This window comes from Hermetia illucens, chromosome 1 (assembly GCF_905115235.1).
Source record: "Hermetia illucens chromosome 1, iHerIll2.2.curated.20191125, whole genome shotgun sequence".
NCBI classification, from domain to species: Eukaryota; Metazoa; Arthropoda; class Insecta; order Diptera; family Stratiomyidae; genus Hermetia; species Hermetia illucens.
Genome location: NC_051849.1, coordinates 148,818,044 through 148,842,893, shown reverse-complemented (window position 1 = coordinate 148,842,893; position 24,850 = coordinate 148,818,044). Strand labels below are relative to the sequence as shown.

At 45.3% G+C, this 24,850-nt stretch overlaps 2 protein-coding genes across 2 annotated transcripts; one reads left to right on the top strand and one right to left on the bottom strand.

Annotated features, from left to right (window-relative positions):
• The first annotated feature begins 40 nt into the window (after window positions 1–40).
• LOC119647137 (intraflagellar transport protein 57 homolog) lies at window positions 41–24,850 on the top strand. Its single transcript, XM_038047929.1, has 6 exons — window positions 41–488; window positions 544–648; window positions 10,279–10,529; window positions 10,594–10,705; window positions 23,671–23,950; window positions 24,015–24,850. Exons 1-6 carry the CDS (start codon window positions 174–176, stop codon window positions 24,173–24,175), a joined length of 1,224 nt encoding a protein of 407 aa, XP_037903857.1. The 5' UTR covers window positions 41–173; the 3' UTR covers window positions 24,176–24,850.
• On the bottom strand, window positions 9,053–9,758 carry LOC119647138. The gene is made up of 2 exons (XM_038047930.1): window positions 9,428–9,758; window positions 9,053–9,302 (listed from the first exon to the last, which is right to left on the bottom strand). Exons 1-2 carry the CDS (start codon window positions 9,684–9,686, stop codon window positions 9,127–9,129), a joined length of 435 nt encoding a protein of 144 aa, XP_037903858.1. The 5' UTR covers window positions 9,687–9,758; the 3' UTR covers window positions 9,053–9,126.

Here is a 24,850-nt window from a genome sequence, read left to right as displayed (position 1 = left end):
AATTGAACACTTTTGCCAACAGATGGGGATAGGACTTAAATTCGTTACTATCGCAACCGTTCCTGGCCAAACGCAAATATCAATGTTTTGTTGCAATTCGCACCTTAATTTCCCTCAAATATTATCAAAGCCTTTGTATATACTGATCAAAAGTGGAAACATTTGCGGGTAGAATGCAGGCCGAATTTCAAGCTGCCCTCGAGAAGGAGCAGTCAAACACTTTACCGGTCACGACGTTCCAAGCCGACGACTTGATGGAGAAGTTGAAGTTGCTGAACTACGAGAAACAACTGTTGCGTGAGATGAAGATGAAACCTTTGAGTAGGTTCTACTTTGTGAAGTCCACGAACCCAGGGGAGCAATTTTTCATGTTCACGTCCATCTGCGCTTGGCTGATCCGGAAGTTAGGGAAACATTTTGACCAGCCTCAGGAATTTGATAATCCAAATCAGACCATTGCAAACATCGTGGGAGTGTTAAACGAAATCGTAAGAATAGGGAATGGGGGTGCTCTCAAATATTTACAATCTTATGGTTTTCCAGGATATCCCCACGGATTTTGCATCGAATAAGTTAATACAAGGAGCCGGACCGATTTGCTTATTCGTTCTCGATTGTTTGGCCACGCAAGCTATGAAAATTTCAAAGGTATATGTTCACCTTTTAACTTGTCTTCTCGATCTCTGTCCTGGATTCGAATTTTGATTTCAACTTGGATGTTTGCATTTCGCTTAGCATCTGTTACGCTATCGTAAGCTTATCATTTGTGCAGCGTTATGTGATGATAATGAAACTGAAAAACAGTGCTCTGGAAAACGAAAAAATGGAAGGAAATAAGGCCATGATGGAAAGAACAACCCGAAATGTAAAGTCTGCGGGATCTTGGGTTGCATATTAAAGAAGACAAGACGAAGTACTTGGTGGCAATCGGCACCAAAAACCAAAGAACCAACATCGAATCGCACTGGTCAAACGAGAACAATGAAGATAGGAGATTACAACTTTGAGACCGGGCAAAATTTTCCCCATTTAGGGTCGAAAATAAGAATCGATAACAGCTCACGCTCGCTCGTTGGCTACTAACAGTTTATTTCAGCTTACAAAAACCGTTTCGGTCGAAACTTCCCACTTTAGGGTTAGCAGTCCTTATGTATTCCTCGGAGATCGGGAACTTTGGCAAGAAAAATTGGCTAAGATCGGGAGAAGAATCTTCCAAGGAATTTTTGGCCTCGTACATGAGAATGGACGATACCGCAGCCTCTATATCGACGAAAGCTATTAGCGATATCATAACCGTCATCACCATCATCAATGGCGCAACAACTGGTATCCGGTCTAGGCCTGCCTTAATAAGGAACTCCAGACATCCCGGTTTTGCGCCGAGGTCCATCAATTCGATATCCCTAAAGTCTGTCTGGCGTCCTGACCTACGCCATCGCTCCATCTTAGGCAGGGCCTGCCTCATCTTCTTTTTTTACCATAGATATTGCCCTTATGGACTTTCCGGGCTGGATCATCCTCATCCATACGAATTAAGTAACCCGCCCACCGTAACCTATTGAGCCGGATTTTATCCACAACCGGACGGTCATGGTATCGCTCATAGATTTCGTCGTTATGCAGGCTACGGAATCGTCCATTCTCATGTAGGGGGCCAAAGATTCTTTGGAGGATTCTTCTCTCGAACGCGGCCAAGAGTTCGCAATTTTTCTTGCTAAGAACCCAAGTCTCCGAGGAATACATGAGGACTGGCAAGATCATTGTCTTGTACAGAGAGAGAGAGAGAGCTTTGACCCTATGGTAAGACGTTTCGAGCGGAACAGTTTTTGCATGCTGAAATAGGCTCTGTTGGCTGACAACAATCGTGCGCGGATTTCATCATCGTAGCTGTTATCGGTTGTGATTTTTGACCTTAGATAGGAGAAATTATCAAAGGTCTCAAAGTTGTATTCTCCTATCCTTATTGTTCCCGTTTGACCAGTGCGGTTTAAGGTTGTTGATTGGTTGGTTTTCGGTGCTGACCTTGCCACCATATACTTTGTCTTGCCTTCATTGATGTGTGCGCCGCCTGCTTGATCTGGATGAAGGCAGTTTGTACGTCTCTCGTGGTTCTGTCGATATCGTCAGCATAGGCTAGTAGTTGGGTGGACTTAAAGAGGATCGTACCTCTTGCATTTACCTCAGCAGGTGAGAGAAGTGGGACGGCCTCCGCCAGCAGCTTTATGCAGACGCAGGGTAGCTATCTCCAGACAACATTGTCAGAGAGGTGCTAAAGAGCGCTGGCAGCTGGAATCGTATTGCGCATTATGTTCGGGCTCTTCTTATTACGAAGAAGATTGAACTCGACCGGCGGAGGGATCGGACGGTAAGGGGTTCCCTGAACTAACAATAATTCCCTTCCTCCTCTCCCCTCCTGTTGGTGAAAGGAATTCCCTGACTTGAAGGCTCCCAAAGCCGAGAGAGCGGGTGGGCTAGCCCGAAGTAATGTGTCAAACGGTTCCAGGCTAGTTCTCTGATGACAGGGAGGTGTTTAGTTGGTAGTCCGCCAGCGTGCTGTTGCGGGAGTCCAACACTCTGTGCGTAAACGCATTCACATACCCTACTCCAAAAAAAAAAAAAATGCTATCATAGGCGGCTTTAAAGTCGATGAATAGATGGTGCAACTGTTGTCCATATTCCAACAGTTTTCCATCGCTTGCTGCAGAGAGAAAATCTGATCTGTTGCTGATTTGCCTGGAATGAAGCCTCTTTGGTATGGGCCAATGATGTTCTGGGCGTATGCGTAGCAAGATAGTGGAGAATATCTTATAGACGGTACTCAGCAACGTGATACCTCTATAATTGCTGCACTGTGTGATATCTCCCTTTTTATGTATGAGACAGATAATGCTTGGTTGCCAATCGTCAAGCATTGATTCACTGTCCCATACCTTGAGCACAAGTTGATGAACCACTTGGTGTAACTGGTCGCCTCCATATTTAACCAATTCGGCTATAATTCCTTCGGCTTCTGGCGACTTATGATTTTTTAGCGGATGAATTGCACGGACTGTTTCTCCTATACTTGGTGGTGGCAGTATTTGTCCATCGTCTCCAGTTGGCGGGACCTCCAACTCGCCAATGTTCTGGTTGTTCAGTAGCTCATCAAAGTACTCAACCCATCGATTTCCCTCTTTGTCTCGGCAGGATGAGCATCGAGGTGTTGGTAAAAATTCCGGGCCTGGTGCGGTTGCTCCCTGTACTTTTCGAGTTCACAGACCTGCTGGCTCTCCCAGGCTTCCCTTTTCCATCTGTGAAGTCGCTTCTCCGCTCAACGGAGTTCGTGATAAATCTCTGCGCGTGCCCGCGTTCTTTGAGAATGCAACATTACTCGGTATGCAGCCGGTATGCAGACTCCTTTTGCGTCTGGGGGCAATTATCTTTGTGGCCGTATTAATAATAACGTTCTTCAGATGGTTGTGAAGATCATTTGTTGATGCTTCATCTCCAGGTCCTCTGTTGACTGCGGTTATTGCGGCATCCATTTCCCTCTTATAGGTGTCGCAGAGGGCTGTGTTGTGGATGGCTTCAGTGTGCACTCTCACCTGATTGTCAGAGGCGGTTCTAGGTGGTGTTGTTATTCGAGCTCGGACTGCCATGCCAACGAGATAGTGATCAGAGTCTATATTGCCAACAAGTTGACCCATTTTTAGGCGCGGGAGACTCGCTTTTATCCTTCTCCGTCTGCAGCATTTCATTAAGCGGTCACCACGTGGAGGTGGAGATAGGGTTTGATAGTAGAGCTGTTGGTGTTCGTTCAACAGGCATTTCCCAGGTTTTATGCTCCATCGTGGGTACCAATCCACGTTTCGCCCTGCGACCTATACTACCCTTTGACCGTTTGATTGTGGATAAAATCCGGCTCAATAGTTGCTAATCCGTATGGAAGATAATGATCCAGCCTGAAAAGAAAGGTCAATATCTATGATGGGAAAAGAAGACCACGAAGATCCTGCCTGAGACGGAACGATGGCGTAGGTCAGGACGACAGACAGTTTTTAGCGTGCATCGAGTTGGTGGACCCCAGCGCAAAACCGAGGTGTCTGGAGTTCCTTACTAAGGCAGGCCTAGACCGGATACCAGTTGTTGTACCGTTGATGAGATAAAAAATAAGCTTAATTCTCCAGAGCAAATTTGCTGATTGGCAGTGACCCTTGTTTATTTCCGAATCGAGTCATATACAACTATAATGGTGCTTTGTACCATAAAGAATTCTGTACCTTTCACCGACTGTCGAAGCAGAGAGCCTGCCACAAGATCAAGTGAATTTCGACTGGCCGGCAATGAACATCCAATCAGATTGACTATATCGCAGTAAGCAGTTTTTGTTAGTAGGGTAAGTGAATGCGTTTGCGCATAAAATGTTGAACTCCCGCGACGGTACACCGTTGGACTACCAACTAAACACCTCCCTGTCATCAGAGAACTAGTCTGGAACTGAATCCCTCACATCCCAAACAAAAAAAAAAATAGCCTGGAACTGTTTAACACGTTCCTTTGGGAAGGAAGTGGTTAGTTAAAAAAAAAACCCTTTGTCATCCGGTCCCTGAACCGGCCGAGCTCAATCTCGAATGTAATGCGCAACGCGACTTCATCTGCTAGCGCTCCTCAGCATGTATCCGTACAAAATTGCTGACGAAACCCATCCAAATTTCCGCAAGAGAAAAGGGTTTTGATTGCCTTTTCCACCACTCCATTGAAGAACACACAATCAGGAGATTCCTTCCCAATCTTGTGTAGGTAAAACTGAAAGCCCCAATGACCACTTAAAAGTTAGGTACGGAAATAACCAATCTTACCACGTTTTCGATTCAGCCACAAATCTAAACTGTTGATGAGCCGTGTAGTCCATTTGCCGCTTGATTTTTTTTCCAAGAGAGTTGATACTTAGTTAATGTCGGTTGCCATTTTTTACCGGCAATTACCTTTCTTAAGTCTTCTCGTTTGCGGCTGTAGATGGTTTTACATTCTTTAGCAGAGAGGACAACGGAGATCAGTCCCGCGATTACCATCACGGCCGGTTCTGAGACGGTGCGATAAGCAAACACCGTACATAAAGTTCCCTGTCTCTGCATTGGGGCAAGGCGCTTACGACACATCTCCTTTAACAAGAGCATCAAGCCATACCTTTGCACTGTAGAGTAGAACAGACTGCGTTGCTTGCGTAAGAAGACCTCTCCTGGTAGATATAGGGCCCCAACATTCGCCATTAGCCGATTTAACGCCGAGACTACACCTGCAGTCTCGTCCACTGCTGCTTTCCCAAAGAAACACATCTCTGAGTCGGGCGTTAAACCAGCGTATTTAACCGTTGGATTTCACTCTATAGTCAACTCTCCGATCGATATGGGAGGCCCGGGATTTTCTTCGTGACCAAGATGACTACTTCGGTTTTCTCCAGTGTAAGGCTCAAATCATGAGGAGCCTTCCATCCGTTTACCCATCGCATTAATATGAAAAACCTGCCTTTCGTCTGTTCTATAGTGTATCTGTTAAAAAGCGTCGAAACGTCATATGCATAACCGCTCAGGCGCGACTCTCCTGGTATGTCGAGTCTTAGCAGACTATTGTGCGCCCTTGCTACTCATGATGTGATCTTTATTCTCTTCTGGCTCTCTAGCGTCTCATAGAGCAGTGAGTGGTCCCTCAAATCAATTCTCAATATCCTCAAGCGATAGTTCGACACGTGAAATAAATTTTTTAATGTCCCTAGCATATCTGCCCATCTTATGGAATTTTGAGCATATCTTTTATCAAGCGTTACGAGCAGCACTGGAATATACTCCTGATGAGCTTTCTCTCACTTTCTCGGCCGTGTTAAGCATACACAATGGTCGGTATGCAGACGGCAGCGCAGGGACTCCTTTCTCATTGTTGCTGGTGAGCCTCGCCACCTTCCAGAGACAAGGACAAATTAACGCGTCGAGCAGCGAGTCTGGTGGTTGGTGGTACACCAGTTTGTATACCGCTGTCGGGATGCTATCAGAGCATGGCATCTTCTTATTTTTCATGGTGAGAACTCCATATTGGAACTATTTGATGGTGAAAAAGCGAGCGATCCTCAACGGTTTCCGCGCTGCTGCCAACATCCTGTATGGGATGTCTGGGGAATAATGTCCGGACAATGCGATCCATTTGGTTGATATTAAGTATGCAGGGTTTCCGTAGAGTTCCGAGAGAGCTGTTTATAACCGAGTCTCTATGTTGACTAGGACCTACCACCAGCCAGCTGTGCTTTTGTTTATCGAGCTGCGGAGTCGCCTTTTAGTTGATCTGTATTCTGTCATTCTGGCACATACCTCCTTCCAGGCGTGGAACCCTTCTGCCAAACAGCGGAAATTATGATGCTTAATTTGTAGGTCGGCAATTTCCGCCATCCAACATTATATAAAAGGTTTATCACGGCTGCGGCCCCTTCGGGGCATGGAAGTTTCACAGGTCATCGTTATCAGGTTCACCACTGAATTTACCAAAGTGTCAGCTGCACTACCACCACTCTGCAAAATGCCCTTCAGCGATGCTTTACCTCTACCAAGAGAACCTCTTGATATTCATCCTCGCGACGTTCTACTCGCAGGGGGTGCGCGGGGCTGATGCACGTCAACAAATAGTGTCAACAACTTCGAACGCGATGTACTGCTGGTCATTTGCCGAGGAGTCCTCTAAAACTCGCCATACGTTCATCAACGGTGTCGCAAAAGTTACGCCAAGAATTCATCCTGCATAGCCTGCGCGCGGGAAGAGCGTTAGCCTTGGTGGCGCATAGCAGCTGTACACGTCCATATTTCGGTTCCACCAGTGGTGAGCCATATTCCACTGTGATGGTTTCGATAAAATACGCCTATGATAATAATTTCGTTTTCAGATTTGTGTTCAAGTAAATCGTGAGAAACCCTGCAATGGTTAAAGTTTACTTGAATAAAGCTGATTTTACCACTTCAGGTAATATGCTGGTTATCCCGTCCCGCCTTTCCTTCGTTTAATAGTCATTTGGGGTCCCTATTGCGCTCTCTGGCAATATGATCTTTGATCACACACCTTCTGTATGGATCGGATCGATCAACACCGTTGTATTCACGAAGTGATCAAACATTTAATCCGTATGGATGAGGAAGATCCCACCCGGGCAATATCTATGGTAGAAAAAGGAGACGAGGCAGACCCTGGAGCGATGGCGTGGGCCAGGACGCCAGACAGCTTTTAGGGATATCGAATTGGTGGACCTCGGCGCAAAACCGGGATGTCTGGAGTTCCTTATTAAGGCAGGCCTAGACCGGATACCGGTTGTTGCGCCGTTGATGATGATGATGATGATCAAACATGAGGCATTTAAAGTACCTCTTAAGTGAAATCTGTTCTCTTAAACGGCAGATTACCCATTCAATCCGAACTTTTCTGGCCGCCAACCACTTCTGGGCTGCCTCCACTAGTAATCATATTGTGACGGTTTGAGTACTGCAATAGGCTTTTCGCAAACTCACAACAGACTCCTCCTCAAGTTCTTATAACAGTTTCTTCAAAGCAGTGCAGATCTTCTTTCTTTATTACTTCATCGAGACCCCTACACTGTAGATCCCATGCTTTTCGGAACGCACTGCAGCATTTTCTCCTCAGCCATCAGTTTTGGGTACGCTGGATATTTTTAGCTCGATCATGCGATCACCTTTTTGGGTTCTTCGGATTCTGTTGACATTTCCGCTTAGATCTTTTAGGTAGGGATCAGGTTTCAGTATCTCCGCGGAAATGGGAGTGTCCTTGCTGGAGATAACAATCGGCTTTGGGCGAATTCGCACTTTTATGTTCCTTTTCGATTTTTTGTTGAGAACCTTAGTCCATCCATTGCTTTCGTCCCTTTTGGGTTTGGCTGTTTTCCTCCTTCTGAACTTTTAGTTAGTTTTCGGAACTACTTTTAATTGGCCGTAATTCGACAGTACAATTGCTAAGTGTCACTTGGATGGCCTATGATTGAGACAGCAGGTTCCAGCCTCTCCTTCTCCGTAAAATTTCTTTCTTCCCCCTCCGACCTGTTATAGAGTACTCTAATAGCCCTTCTTTATGGGTTGGTGTACATTTCGCTTGTCCTTGATAAACTCGGATAGCTCAACTGTTTTCGCTTCAAGCTGCGAGAAGGGTAATTTCTCCGGATCAGAACTCTGTTCTCTATGAGCCCCGATTGCAATCCTTCTTTTATACGCTTAGTTGGCATTCCTTCCTTGTACCTCATCTTCTACGGTCTTCAGCGTTGGCAGAGATCTCAAAATTGAAGAGCTTCTCCTGTATGGATCTTTTTCTTGGTTCTGGAGTACTCCCTGCTGTCGCCCCTCTTGAACATACACGGTGGTTTTTGTTGCCGTTTTTGTCGTTCAGCGATCTGCTTTCAGCTCATCTTTCCTTCGTTCTAGTACTGGCGTTCTCCATAAGGTGGTACTACGTTTGAACACTTCTTTCTCCAAATCTAAATTACTTGTAGCATTACATGCCGCGGTGGCCAAGTTGTCCACCACCGAGGCATGGCGGTCGAGAGATATCGACGACTGGGAGCCCACTTGTTCACACATAAAAACCGTGGGTACTGGAATTCCAAGCTCCTGCGCCGATATTTTACTCCTTCTCTTCCCTTCCATGGCAATTTTATGTTCTGGGTATCTTTTCCATAGGTATTTTGGTCTACGCACTCCAGATGAGCCTGAGAAGGAATTGCATGAACACATATCAACGTCAATGGGTATGTCCCTATACGCCGTCAGGGGTCGCTCATGTTGGGAGATTTGGCAACTTCTCACAGGTTGTCCGTCTGTCTGCTTGACTGTCATACCCGATTTACTTAGAAACGGTTGAAGCTATTCTCACAAAATTTGGTGGGAACGTGAGGTTACCTAGACAAGGCCATTTTTTGGTTAGTTTAGCTGCGAGAGGACAATGTAACCTTTTCCGACGCTGCGTTACAGAGCTTTTATAATCGATTTGTAGTAGCATCCAAGATGTCTTTATTCTATATGGAGACCACCATTTTTTAGGTTTTGGTCACCTTTGTGATATTACCAACCAACCCCTGTAGATAATCTTTAGTCCACCGATTTAAATACGTTATAATTTCAATGCCTTTGTCCAAATAGTTAATAGAGAACTGAGGCCCAATCCTGGGTTCACAATTCCAAACTTTGGACGGAATAGCCTCTTTTTATCGTCTTGGTTTGTTCGGTGCTCGGTTGTTCTTTCGGACGTTCTCAGAGGGTCGCCAGTGCTTTCCCAGGCAAAAACACCTAGGAATTGAAGGGAGTTTTAGAACCGTTATTTGGTCGCGTCTTTCATGTCCACTTAATCCTTTTCGTTTGATTCGGAGTTTCGTTGTCAACCCCGACCTTCAGCAAAGGATTGGATTACCTACGCAGTTGAATGGGTTCTTCGCCTTTCCATCGATTTGCTCTTGCTCCTACGCTCCAGACCTCTCTTGCGATTCTTCCATGAAGATGGGTTGAATAGTGCTTTGCGTTGAGGTTTTCCGATTTGTCGTTTGGCTTTGGGATACTTCGTGATATATTAGGAGACTTAAACTCAGGTAGGTAATTGCTAAGGAGAGAGAGTATTAGTGTAGAATATTCCATATTCGATATAGATTTTGAGGCGGCCACATTTTCATATTTCATCAAAATAATACGTCATCGAGCGCTATTAGAAATAGAACTTAATTCAAAGCAGTAAGCTGGGACCCTGACTTCCATTCAGCTGGGATTTGGGTGCCTGCTATAAGATTTTCCTAATTGTCGTAAAGGCGTTTGAAAGTGAAATGGATTTAATAGCAGTGATCTGTAAATCTGGGAAAATACCTTTGACTTTATCCGAATAATAGCAGAATAAGGCAGAGTCATCTCAGCGGTTAGGATGTCGTCGTGAACGATGTACTGTTGAGATCAAGCGTTTTCCAGTTTTAAATAGCCTTGCCTTCGTAAAAGGGCTCTAGTGACATCGAATCTAAACCTAAAAATAAAGAAAATTAAAAATTGGCTGGAACGGCCTAAGAAACGAGAAACCCTACTTTTATCGATGGGAAATCTGAGTTTAGAGTCACGTTTTGTGCTTAACTGACGAGCCAAAGTAGAATTTTATTTACAACAAGCTTCCGCACCCTCGGACATCCGACAATTTTTTAGGGGTACTCCCCAACTGATGCCTTTGCATTTAGATCGAATGAAATCATACCTCTGGATAGTAATTTTTTGATATTCTGGAAATTTTCAGGTCACATTATCTCGTCCACAAATCAAACCAGAAGAAGAACAACAAGTTGAATATATGGAAAATGATGCTGAAATAATTCTGGAAAAGGTGGAGGAGGAACAAAACGCAATGCTCAGTGACGACAGTGAGGATGAACATAATTCCTTATTGGATTTAAATGTTCTGCCAGGACGATCTAATAACAAAACATCATCTTTCCCCAAGGCACATGAATTCCAAGCAGATAATTTCAATGAAGTTGAGAATTGGAGGTAAGCATCCCTGCTACGAAAAAACCCCCAAAAAATCATCTTGTTTGCTTCCTTCGTTTTAAAGACTGGAACTTGAAAGAGTCCTTCCGCAGTTGAAAGTTGTTGTACGTGCTGATCCCCGAGATTGGAGAGCTCATGTGAAGCAAATGGTGGCCTATAAATCAGAGATCGAAGTGGTAAGTTTTATATTATAAATTATAAATTCTGAGAAAAATATCCCCGAATCTCTACTTGGCAAATAATCTGTTAAGTACCGTACATTACCTTTCTTTACAATTTTATACTGAAAAGGTTTTAGAGTCTTATAGAAATGAAAACCCAGAAGTTTTGACTGGCTTCATGTCGAGGAAGGAGACAATTCTCCTAATTGTGGTTGAGAGCTCCACTAGTAACCAATAGAATCATCCTCCTCATGCTTTTTTCTGGATGCATTGTGTGTATGTGATAGAGAGGCAAAGTCTCCGAGCATTCGGGCTCTAATGGTCCATTGTACTCGATTCCCTTATTTAACAGAATATCTTGGGTTCGTTTATATAGCGCAGGATTTCTGCTAGTGGAGGTTTTGCATTTTTATATAAAAATATTTGAGAACCTAGCACGTGTGTGTGTGTGTGTGGTGGGGAGAAGCTACAGCTTCTGAGCACTCAGGCCGTGTTGGCCCATTGTACTCGCGTCCCCCGTCTAACGGAATATTCCGGATTCGTTAACGTATCGTAGGATTTCCGTTAGTGGATGTGATGCTACCCGTCGTAATTGGAGAACATCGGCACCAAAGATTTGATGCCTGATGCGTCCATAGGCGGGGCATTCACATAGGAAATGCTCCGTGGATTCCGCTTCCTCATTACAGGAGGGACACGTATCATCTTCGGTAATTCCTATTCTGAACATATGCCCAGCTAGTGAATTATGGCCTGTCAGAATGCCCACAATACACCTGCAAGTCCTCCTGCTTTTCGACAGGATAAACTTTGCGGTACGTATGTTGGGTTCTGGCAGGAAAGGTTTGGTGTGTCGAGCAGCATTAAGGCTCTGCCACCTGTCATTATGGGAAACTTGTTCCCAGTTTTTGAAAACAGATTTAGCCAATGCTACTGGCTCCGGTCCCGGCATAGGGGAGATTGACCCCTCTTTCGCTAAAGCGTCCGAGATTTCATTTCCTTCTATGCCACAGTGACCAGGTACCCAGAGTAGTTCCACCGTATTGAATCTAGACATAGAATTCAAACGGTTTCTGCATTCCTGAACGATTTTCGAGGTGATCAAAGGACTGCTCAATGCCCTCAGTGCAACTTGACTGTCACTGCAGATTGCGATGCGCCTGCCTTCAACCGCTCGTCAATCACCCAGTTTGCCACCCTTAGGATCGCATAAACTTCGGCTTGAAAAACCGTTGTATATTGTCCCAAAGGAAAAGCCCACTTCTCGTTTTTATTCGAGAGGTAGACTCCGGCTCCAGAACCCTCTTCTGTTTTTGAGCCATCCGTGTAGAAGACTTCCGTATATCCCTCCACGCATTCCTCTGGGTCTTCCCAGTCCTCTCTACGCTTCAGGGTAACTACATATCTTCTACCAAACAGATGTATGGGGACACGAGAATCGGAAGGCATTGTAAGAACTGGATTCAGTCCTCCCAGTAACTCTTCCAATGCTCTGTGCCCCCCACATCCGTTGTTTTCCCATAGATCTAATCGAATTAGCCTATGGGCTGCTCTCATTGCAGTGCTTTGAATAAATATATCCAGGGGCTGCAAATTGAGTAGTGCATTCAGAGCTGCGCCGGATGTCGTGCTCATGGCACCAGTGATACCCAGACAAACAGTTCTTTGCAGTGCAGCTAGTTTACGGTGAAAACCTTTTTGTCTCACTTTAACCCACCACACTACGGATGTATATACGAACATCGGCCTAATGATGGCAACGTATATCCACATTACCACATGAGGTCTGAGTCCCCATGTCGAGGCAAAGGTCCGTCTGCACAGCCCATAAGCTGTGAGAGCTCGTTTCATCTTTACCTCTACATGTTTGTTCCAAAGAAGTTTTTTATCTAGAGTAACCCCCAGGTATTTCACTTCTTCGGAGAGTTGAAGGGTAGTACCCCTCATCTCAGGGAGGCAAAGTCCATCCAGTTTTCTCCTTTTTGTGAATAAAACCATTGTGGTTTTATTTGGATTAACTGACAAACCATGTCTAAGGCACCAGCTGTCTATCAAATCAACGGCACGCTGTATATTCCTACACACCGTTCCAAGATCCCGATCAACAGCAAGTACAGCCACGTCATCAACATAAGCTTGAGCGTGTATTGGCAAATTTTGCAGTTCACATAGCAGTGAGTCGATCAGCATACTCCACAGAAGCGGCGAAAGCACACCTCCTTGGGGGCAGCCCTTCGTTGCCTCCGTAGTCAGGTAGCGATCGACCCCTACCTCAGCGCACAGCAATCTTTGCGTTAGCATAGCATGGATCCACTTAATTAAAGCATCATCAACACCATGCGCTCTGGCGGCATCACAAAGTTTTTGAAAAGGCGCACAGTCAAAAGCCCCTTTAATGTCCACAAACACCCCCATCGCGTACTCACCATTCAAAGTTGCATCCTCTATCTTTGTGACCAAAGAATGAAGAGCAGACTCACAGGACTTTCCACGTTGGTAAGCATGTTGGTTTTCACTAAGTGGGTGTGACCTAAGTGCCTTTCCACGAATGTGACGCTCCACCAGTCTCTCCAAACCTTTCAGCAAGAATGAAGTCAAGGTGATCTGTCTGAAGTTCTTTGGATTAGAATAGTCATCTTTCCCAGGTTTCGGTATGAAAACTACCTTAACCTGTTGCCAAGACGAAGGCACGTAGCCCAGAGCAAGACATCCTCGAAAAATATTTGTTAGAGGTCGCTCTAAATGCTCCATACCCTCCTTTAGCATTGCCGGATAGATGCCATCCATGCCAGGTGCTTTGAAATGTTCAAAGGACAGTATCGCAGCTCTCACCTTTTCAAGGGTAACAACCGCTTTCGCAGTGTTCCAGTTCCTCTTGCAACACTTGCGTGTTGAAGGGGTTGCAAGAACCGTCAACTCTCCCCCTACCACTTCTCTCACTCGTTCCCCCGGGTGGTGTACTTCCAGGAGGGTCTGTACTGAGTCCAGTCTGGAGTTCGTGAAAGTACCGTCGGGTTTTCTAAGAGAATCCAACTTGGCCGACTCATCCCTTTTGAGGACTCTGCACAGCCTTGAAGTCTCCCTTTCGCCTTCCAGTTCCTCACAGTACGCTCTAAAGGAGTCTCGTTTCGAGCACCTCACGAGCCTCTTATATTCACGTTGTGAGTTCCTGAAATTTAACCAGTCTTCGTTCTTGTTACTTTTGCAAGCACGATTTAGAAGTCGCCTGGTTGATTTCCTGAGTTTTTGCAGTTCTCGGTTCCACCAAGGAACTGTTTTACCGCTTTGGCCTCGGGAAATAGGACAAGCCTCTTCATAACACTCTAAAAGTGTGTAGTTCAGAGTTTTCAATTCATCTTCCAGCACCAAAGGAGTCCTTAGTCGCCTAGGGAACTGTACTTTATTGCCAAGAAGTTCATTGAACTTTGCCCAATCCGTTTTCCTAGGGTTCCGTCTTTGTACTGCAGACTGTTCGCCCGCAATAGTCAGATTGAATTCTAGATATCGGTGATCTGACAGTGAGACCACGTCTAGCACTCGCCAGTGTGTAATCAACTCTAACAATTTTGGGGTACAGATTGTTAGGTCAATTACTTCGCTTCTTCTCGGTCCCACGAACGTAGGGGCGCACCCCACGTTTGCAGTCATAAGACCAGCTGAAGTGATGAAATCAAATAGCCTCTCTCCTCTTGGATTGCATTTGCTACTGCCCCAACAAATATGTTGAGCATACGCATCGCAACCTATTAAGAGTTCGAGACCACTTGATTCTGCATACGCCACCAGATCCCTAAGTTCTTGCGTCGGTGGAGGATACAAAGAATCATAGGGTAAATAAGCGGAGGTAACTATGATGTTTTTCCTCTCGCCATTTATCTGGTATTGTATGATGACCGTAGCTAAGTCCTGGGAACAATATTGTCTCAGCATAGTTGCCTCTAACCGTCTTGACATCAGGACGCAAGCTCTCGGTCTTATGGATCTTTCGTCGTAGAAGATCCTAGCCCCCTTTACTGATCCAATACAACAGATTCTGTTAAATCGAACCCACGGTTCTTGCACCAGAAAGATATAGGGGAAATCCTGTAGCTTTGTCATTCTCGCTGCCAACAGGTAGGAGGGAGCTTTGGCATGCTGCAGGTTGATTTGACCAATCTTTATGTTTTTCGACATAAACTTAGTCTATTGTCTTATAGAAAAACAGTTAGAAGCGTATGCGGCAGTCCGCGTATGACGGGGTTTCCCCCACACCGTACCGCCAGAGACTCGATCCCCTCGTGATTGATTTCTCTGAGAAAAGCCGTACTTGGGAGTACCGCAATTCCCATGTTCTCATCCACGAAAGATCTCACCTCATCCCGCAGAGCATTCGTCTGTTTTCTACTTAGCACCTTACTTGGTTTGCGGTGTCCGGGTTGCATAGATTCGATCACTCGAACTGGCATCAAGTCAGTTTCGTTCACGTCTCTGGCTTCCCTTCCTTCCGCCTGTTCCTTGGAAGGTGTAGGAGAAATTACTAGCAGGTAGGATTCACTCTGTAGTCCCTTCCCCAGTGCGAGCCCCCATACGGGGGTTCCGCCCCTGTATGCACTATCCTCCGCGCACGTCTCCATTGTGGGAGAGCGCACCGAAGATGCTGCAATTTGCTCTATGTTGTGTAAGTCGAAGACCATCATTGTTCTTCGCTCTCAAAATGGAGATGATGCCCTACAGTCTCCTGATATGACTGAATTTCAGTCTATATAGGAAAAAGTGGAGCACCATATGGTGACTTCCCCTGAGCACATTTAGACTCTGTTGGTCCAGTTCGAATACCAAGTTGAAGCCCTCCACGTTTGTAGATTGGTCCTTCCTGGCATTCATGAACTTTACCCTCCAGTGTCCAAAGTCCATGCCCGGGTTCTGTTCACCCAGCAAGCGGATGATGTCCTCTGCCTTCCTTCGAGGGCCCGGTAGCCAACATCCGACATGTTCTGTCCTGCGTAGCTCAGTGTTCACAATAGTGAACTTGGGCCGACCGCCGGAACTCAAAGTTGGGATTACCTGCTGGAGCCACTTTAAGGCAGCCTCGTCAGCGCACTCCAAATGTAGAAGCCCATCACGAAAACCTTGATCGTTAAATCGTGGCTTCGTTCCAGGCTCCATCATTTTTTTCCACAGGCATTCCTGGAGGATGGTAAATTGTCCCTCTGACATTTTGCCATCCTTGGAGGAAACTCCCACGGCAGCAGTCAGAACAGAGGCCGCAGCTTGCGCATACGTCCTCTTCTTTCCCGCCTTCGTGTTCGTATTCCTGTGGGAGGGACCAGCTTCATTGAGATCTCTCTCGCTGATTTGATCACCTCCCGGCACACCGGTCCTAATCCCCGCGAGACGCGTGGATGTAAGCCCTGGTGCGGAGCACAATAAAGTGTTGGCCACAGCAGATGTGTTGGTCTTACGCTTCTTGCGCGCATTACCGCTGACTGAAGAGTCTGGTGCGTCCAGTGTGGATCTTACCGGGGTTTCCAGTTTATCCCCACCTTCCGCCGGAGATTCCGCTACCTTGCGTCCGATTTCTCTGGGCGTTACCGCGCCTAGTGGTACAGCCACGTCCATGTCCTCATTCCCAAGGTGCTTCATCTTCCTTCGCAGTGCTCTCTTCTGCCGTCGGCTTAGGGCCTTTCCAGGTTCACGGTGTTCGGACCGCTTGGATCCATTTCCACATACTGGCGTTGAACCAGTAGCGTCCACGTCACCAGCTTCCCGTTCTTCCGCTCTTCCCAGTAAGGATGGCGGAGAAGGTTCTGACAGGCAGGATTCAGCCTGTAGTCCCCCCTCCTTAGTGGCCGAAGTTCCCTTCTGCCAGGCCTTTCTCTTCCGCTTGCGGGTAGATTTGGGCTGTAGTACCGTGGACGGGCCGGCCGTAGTCGGATTTCCAGTTTCTCCCAATTTGAGAGTTTCCGTACTTTCCTTTCTGGCTAACTTCGCCGTAGGCACTAAATGCAAACTTTCCACTGAGTCGGAAAGCATGCCTTCTACAGATTGCTCTATAGGCAAATATGAACGTGGTGAGGCCTCCAAAATCCGCGCCTCGGCCGCGACATGATTACTCATGGTCGCGGGTGGATTCGAAGTCTGTGACTTCTTACCACTTGGAGAGTTTATATCCATTGTTTCCATATTCATATTTTGGACACCCTTAGTGTAGCAGTAAACTACTACAGGCTCCCCCACCACGACAAGGTGGTGTCCGAGGGGGAGGGGGAACCTAGCACGTAATATATGTATATATTATATGAGAACACCCACTTTCACGTGATACTGACATTCAAAGTCTTGGATTTGCACAGAAGTGACAAATTACCTATTATAACTTTGTTAATAATATTGCGATTTCCATCAAACTTGGTAGGATTATGCTTTATCTTATAGCGCATATTGCTGCAAAATTTGGTGATTCTAGAATAAACTTGAGGGGGGTTTTGCAGGGTCCGGTAAAGAGCGTTCATAAGTCCCACCTTTCCATCAAATTTGGTGTCATTCGCTACAACCGTTTCTGAGAAAAATGCGTGTGACAGACAGACAGGCAGACAGACGGACAGACAGGCAGTAAACCGATTTTAATAAGGTTTTGTTTTACATAAAACCTTAAAAATGGAGTTCATCCGGTTTCTACATTCCTGAATGATTTTTAAAGTGATCAAATGACTGCTCAACGCCCTCAATGCAACTTCACTCTCGCTGCAGATTGCGATGTGCCAGCCCTCTGACCGCTCGTCAATCACCGAGGTTGTTGCCTTTAGGATAGCGTACACTTCACTCTGAAGAGAAGACACCACTTCTTGTTTTTATTCGAGAGGTAGACTCTTGCTCCAGAATCCTGCTCTCTTTTTGAGCCATCGGTGTATGCTTCAGTATATTCCACCACGCATTGTTCTGTTTCTTTCCAGTTTTCTCTACGTTTGTGGATAACTTTATATCTTCTACTAAAAAGGCCATTCCAGCATCAGAGGGCACTGGGCAAACTTGATTCGGTTCTCGCAATAACTCTTCCAATGCTCTGTGCCCCTCATGTTCGTTGTTTCCCCATAAGTCTAATCGAAATGGTCTGAACTTGTCTCATTGCGGTGCTCTGGATGTCACAGATAATACCCAGCCAGACAGTTTTTTACTGTGAGTCCAGCTTAAAGTGAAAACTCTTTTGTCTCACCTTAACCCACTACACTATGGGTGCATAAATAATTGGCCTAATGATAGCAACATACATATTATATATCCATGCTACTCCCTGAGGCCTAAGTTCCCATATCGAGAAGAAGATCTGCCTGTAAAGCCCATAAGCTGTGAGAACTTGTTTTATCTTTACCTCTACATGTTTGTTCTAAAGAAGCTCCTTGTCTAGAATAAGCTCACAGACATTTGACTCCTTCGAAGAATTGAAGGGTTGTACCCCTCATCTCTTGAAGGTAAAGACAGTTTTTGTAAATCATACCGTTGTGGTTTTATTTTATTTTATTTATTTATTTATTTTATATTATTTATTTCAATCACATCAACGGCGCGTTGTATATTTCTACACACCTTTCCGAGATCCCAACTCACACGATCCAGCAGCTAGCGTGTCCAGCACTGCCTGTTTCAGACACAAAGGAATTGTTCCATACTGTGGAAGTATTCACATGATCGATCAGTAGGTGCTCCGAATCCGCATAGACTCAGCGCAAAATAGGTCAGAATTCTTGGAAATAATAAGAAAATTAAAACGCTATTTCACTGGAAGCGAGGATGCATAGACATGCACATGATTCTTTTTAGGAATTATTCCGCGATATGGGCGTGCGGTGGCTAAGCTATACAATGCTCCATGTGTCAGTCGAGGGTTTCGTGTGGGCGAAAATAAGCGATGTGTACGTATACAGCTGTTACGCACCACACGGTCTCCCATTGTTTGAATTTGAAAACATGTTAGACACCCTTGCTCACGATGCAAGAAGACAAAGCCCAAAGATGATTTCCGGTGACTTCAGCGCTTAGGCTCTCGAGTGGGGAACCAGGTAGAGTAGGGCAAGGCCCGAAGTCTATTAGAGGCTTCTGCCCAAGCTGGATTTATATTTTACCAATGAAGGTGATGCAAGCACCTTTCACAAAGAGGTCTTCCTCAATCGTGGACCTGACCCTTGTCAGCCCTGCTGCTGGTACGTGGTATGTCCTGGCACGTTAGCGAGGACTACACCGTCGGTGATCACCAGACAATCACTCTTGAACTGAGGAGGAGCCATATGCTAGGGAAACAGGATACCTAAAGCCGAGAAGGGCATTAGGAGCTTTAAGGAGCTCTGCTCGGAAGCGGATGTAAATCCGCAGGAAAGCACCTATAGAATTGTGACGGTTGGGGACGGACGGTTGAGAGGACGATCGTCCCTACAGATCACGGGCATTTTGTTAAAAATCATTCAGGGGTCATTTCTCCAGCAAGAGACACTGACACATTTCAGAGAGCTTTTTATGTGAAGGCAATTGCTGCAGTGACCAGGGAGGGGCTGTTGGAGATCTGCAGCAAAATAGGTGACAACAAAGCTCCGGGTCTGGACGGCATACCGAACAGAGCTCGCAGTAAAATCCAGACCGGATATGTTCGCTGAATAGTTCGAAGCGTGCATGTCCGAAGGGGATATTTGGTACAACATGGAAGCGGCAGAAGCTGGTACTGCTGCCTAAGGCTGGTAAACCACAAGATGACCCATCCTCTTATAGACCTATATGAAGGAGGCCTTTCAGATCGGCAGTATGGGTTCTGTAAAGCGAGATCAACGATTGATGTCATCAAAGTGGTTACTGGCTTGGCCGAAAATGCAATTCATGGAAGGGGCAGTACCAGAAAATATGGCGTGGTGCTGAACGTGGACGTGAAGAATGCATTTAATTTGGCCGATTGGAACCATATACGAAAGTTCCTGGCCACGATTGGTGCTCCCATCTTTCTCGGAGCTATTGTCGATGGCTACCAGCTAGAATAGACGCTCTGGTATGACACCGATGATGGACCCAAGGAATATGTTGTCTTCGCGGGTGAACCACAAGGCTCCATACTAGGCCCACAACTGTGGAACATCATATACTATCACGTACTTAATTTTCTGTTTCCGTAGGAGGCCACGGTGATGGGTTATGCCGATGATGTAGCATTGGTTGTAGTTGCAAAGCATCTAGAGGATGCTAAGTTATACTCTTGTAAAGCAATCAGTGTTGTTAAGGCCTAGTTAGAGAGTGCTGGACTGGCGCTTGCGGAGGAAAAAAACGGAAGCGAAATTACGCTCGAAATAGAATCGGCAATCACATCGTCACTTTCAAGCCGACCATCAAATACTTGAGAGTGATGATAGAGAAGAGTCACTACACCATATATTATAGCGGCCATCCAGTAAATCATGTGCTCGGAGTAGGTTTCTTAGTCAGCCAAAAAATGGAACCTGCTGTTATCGGCTTTGAAAACATAAGCGAAAGGCTATGCACTCTGCGCTTGCGAGGCAAATTTAGAAATATAAGCCTCATTAACGTTCACGCCCCTACAGAAGAGACTGCAGAGTCGGAGAAGGATACCTTCTACGAGGCAGTAGAACGAACGCTCGAAATCTGTCCCAGATATGATATTAAAATCATACTTGGGGATTTTAACAGCCAAGTAGGGAAGGAGCCCGTATTCAGGCGACACGTTGGCTCCCATAGCTTGCATCAAAATACAAATGATAACGGACTGCAGATTATTCAATTAGCAGTGTCACACGAAATGGTTGTTGGAAGTACCTGGTTTGCGCGGAAAGCGGTCCATAAATATACGTGGGCCTCTCCAGACAGGAGCACTTTCAACCAAATTGACCACGTGTTGATCGAACGCCGTCAAATCTCAACCTTGATGAATGTAAGAACATATAGGGGGGCCAATATAGACTCGGATCACTGTTTCGTTGGCATGGTGCTCCGATCTCGCATAACAACACCACCCAGAATCCCCTCTGACAATCAGGTGAGAGTGAACACTGAAGCCATGGATAACATAGCTCTCTGCAACACCTATAAGAGGGAAATGGATGCCGCAATAACCGCAGTCAGCAGAGATCCTGGAGAGGAAGCATCAACAAATGGTCTTCATAATCACCTGAAGAATGTTATCATAAATACGACCACAAACATACTTGGTCTCAGCCGCAAAAAGACTCGGAACGGCTGGTTTGACGATGAATGTAAGCTAGCAACAGAACGGAAGAATTCTGCATATCAAGTAATGTTGCATTCTCAAAGAACATGGTCACGCGCAGAAACTTATCACGAACTCCGGCGAGCGGAGAAGCGACTCCATAGAGGAAAAGGAGGCCTGGGAAAAGTACAGGGAGCAACCGCACCAGGTGCGGAAGTTTTACCAATAAGTCAGCAGGATGAAGCCTTACACACCTCGATATTCATCCTGCCGAAACCAAGAGGGAAATCTAATTTTCGACAGAATGGGCATATTGGAGCGATGGGTTGAGTACTTTGATCAGCTAATGAACAACCAGAACATCGGCGAGTTGGAGGTCCCGCCAACTGAAGACGATGGACAAATACTGCCACCACCAAGTGTAGAAGAAACAGTCCGTGCAATTTATCGGCTTGAAAATTATAAGTGGCCAGGAGCCGATGGAATTACAGCCGAATTGGTTAATTATGGAGGCGACCAATTACACCGAGTAGTTCATCAACTTATGCTTATGGGACAGCGAATCAATGCCTGACGATTGGCAACGAGGTATTATCTGTCTCATACATAAAAAGGGAGATATCACACAGTGCAGCAATTATAGAGGTATCACGTTGCTGAGTACCATCTATAAGATATTCTCCACTATCTTGCTATTCCGGATAGCCCCATACGCCCAAAATATCATTGGCCCATACCAAAGAGGCTTCACTTCAGGCAAATCAGCAACAGATCAGATTTTCTCTGCGCGGCAAGCGATGGGAAAACTGTTGGAATATGGACAACACTTGCACCATCTATTCATCGACTTTAAAGCCTATGATAGCATAACCAGGGTAAAACTGTACACGGCCATAAGAGAATTCGGTATCCCGACGAAAGTGATAAGACTGACCAATGTGCGAGGCCAGATAAAAGCAGCAGGATAACTCTCAAGACCATTCGACATCAACAACGGTCTACGACAAGGGGATGCTCTATCATGCGTCCTCTTCAACCTGGCCCTCGAGGAAGTGATCCGTGAATGCAAGAGGTGCGATCCTCTTTAAGTCCACCCAACTACTTGCCTATGCTGACGATATTGACATCATGGAAAGAACGACCCGAGACGTACAAACTGCCATCATCCAGATCGAGCAGGCGGCGATTGGTGCGAGATCTTGGGCTGCACATCATCAATGAAGGCAAGACAAAGTATATGGTGGCAGTGTTAGCACCAAAAACCAACCAACCAGCGAGATCAAACTGCACTGGTCAAACGGGAAGAATAAAGATAGGAGACTATAACTTTGAGACTGTTGATAATTTCTCCTATCTAGGGTCGAAAATCACAACCGATAACAGCTATGACGATGAAATCCGCGTACGGTTGTTGGCAACCAACAGAGCCTATTTTAGCTTACAAAAACTTGTTCTCTCGAGACGTCCCACCATAGGGTCAAAGCTCTTACTGTACAAGACAATGATCTTGTCAGTTCTCATGTATTCCTCGGAAACTCTTAGCAAGAAAAATTGTGAACTCGCCGCGTTCGAGAGAAGAATCCTCCGAAGAATTTTTGGCCCCCTACATGACGATGAAGGATTTCGTAGCCTACATAACGACGAAATCTATAAGCGATACCATGACCATCTGGTTGTGGATAAAATCCGACTCAATAGGTTACGGTTGGCGGGTCACTTAATCCGTATGGATGAGGATGATCTAGCCCGAAAAGTCTATAAGGGCAATATCTATGGTAGATAAAGAAGACGAGGCAGACCTTACCAGAAATGGATTGATGGCGTAGGTCAGGACGACAGGCAGGTTTTAGGGATATCGAATTGGTGGACCTCGTCGCAAAACCGGCATGTCTGGAGTTGCTTATTAAGGCAGGTCTAGACCGGATACCTGTTGTTGCGCCGTTGATGATGATGATGATAGATACGAAGTTAAGTTTTAAACAACAAATGGAATATGCTTGTGACAAGGGATCCACGACGAATATCGCCCTGGCAAGAATAATGTCGAACGTGGGAGGGCCACGGTATACTTGTAGGTTACTTATTGACAGGGTGGTTAGCTCGATTTTGCTTTATCCATTCCTATTTTAGGAAAGGCATTTCGCATATCATGTAATGCTCATAAACTGAGTGCGCTCTATAGGTGGACAGCCCTAAGGGTGTTTTCTACCTTCAGAACCGTCTCAGATGGGGATGCTTTCGTCATCTCCGGAGTGATGCCAATTGACATCTTGGCAGATGAGATGACGGGAGTATATGTACAATTTGAAGTCAGTCTCTCTTTCGTCGCAGAGGATGAACGTCAAAAGGGAGGGATTTGTAAATGAATGGCAGGAGCGTTGAGACCTCTCGGGAAAGGGCCAGTGGACACACAGATTAGTCCCTTCCATCAACGAGTGGCTGGGGACACAATATCGGGAGATTAATTATAATCTCAGCTGGACGGACAGATGGACAGACAGACCGACAGTAAACCGATTTTCGTTTTCAACAAAGGCTTAAAAAGGAAGTGTATTCATAGGATTTTCCTGTACACTCTTCGAAAACAGTCCAACTGGAAGTTGGCAAGTTCAGGTGTATTTTTGTTTTTCGTATGTAACCAATTTTGGGCAACAAATACAGATACATCTATAACTAGACGCAATTGTATTGCAATCTCCATTCCATAGGCAGAAATTGAACCGATTTGAACAGAGTAAATTTTAAAGGGCTTGGAATCCTTAATTCTTGATTCGTAATTTAAGTACTATTAAACTTTTTTCAGTCCACAGAAGACACACAGAATCAGCTGAGGAAATTGCAAAGCGACATAACATTCGCAATGGAAAAGATTGAGAGTCGCGAGAAGCATCTTAACAACGATTTGCAGAATTTGATCAGACAATTCAAGGATGTTTCAATTGAGCTGTCCAACACACAGGCGGCAATAAAAGATACTGAAAGGGAAAGAGAGGACATTGAAAAGGATCTTTCCGATATAATCGGGGAGAACGAAACAGTTAAGTCCCAAATGGAACAACGAGGGAATACCATGGCGGATGGGAGTGAGTACACGCTTTTTTCATTCGTCCTATGTATACACGTCTACCTGGTATCTAATATCTTTAGGTCCTGTAATAAACATCAAGAAAGCAATTGCCAAGTTAAAGGAGGAGATTGGACATACCAACTTGGAAATTGGATTACTTACGCATGCTATAGATCAGGATATCATAAAACAGGCATCTTTGTACGCTGAATTGGAAACCATGCCAACGAGTCTCGGATAAATATGATTATGGGATCCATATTTAAGGACCATTATAAAGACCAATTTGTTTCTTGATGAGTTTGATGAAAAATGATAGCAATAAAGAAAGATAATTAAATACTTTGTCACCGATCAAACTTTTATGAAATCCAAAATGTTTACGAGTGTTTGTGTCTCTGATGTCAGTTACATAAATTTTAAAATTTCATCGTAAATAGTCGCGGCTAATATGCATCTATTAAACCCAGGTATTGTTAACCATCCAATCTTTACGATCTTCCGTTTCGTTAATATTTCTCTGGTCGTAAACATATTGCTAAAAAGCAATTTCGGTTTCAAAGGAATGCCGGCCGTTTTGGTCGGCCTTGGGACCGTTTGGATTCACCACAAACATTTGCATACACAAGATCAAATGCAAAATAAGAAGAGGGACCGCTGTTTCTTCAGAAAATTACACCAAATGTGATTAAGAATTTATGGACCCCGTCTAGGAGATGGTCGTGTTAAATTGTTCTTTAGAAAAATGCGAAAACGGTAGCAAATGGTTGAGCGGCAGCCAACTTGCAGGAAGACCACTAATCACAAGCCGGGACGGGAAGGAGCATTGTTTTCCAATGAATGGAACTTTTTCGCTTTTGTTTTCATTGCCTGGGTTTTGTCAAAATAAATAACGATTCTTTCTTCTTGAGGATGC

Coding starts and splice junctions, on each gene's coding strand:
- LOC119647137 (XM_038047929.1), top strand. CDS start 174: ATGCAGGCCGAATTTCAAGCTGCCCTCGAGAAGGAGCAGTCAAACACT. Junction 649..10,278: donor AAGCTATGAAAATTTCAAAG/GTATATGTTCAC, acceptor GGAAATTTTCAG/GTCACATTATCTCGTCCACA. Junction 10,530..10,593: donor AATGAAGTTGAGAATTGGAG/GTAAGCATCCCT, acceptor TTCGTTTTAAAG/ACTGGAACTTGAAAGAGTCC.
- LOC119647138 (XM_038047930.1), bottom strand. CDS start 9,686: ATGAAATATGAAAATGTGGCCGCCTCAAAATCTATATCGAATATGGAA. Junction 9,303..9,427: donor CGAAGAACCCATTCAACTGC/GTAGGTAATCCA, acceptor TTCAATTCCTAG/GTGTTTTTGCCTGGGAAAGC.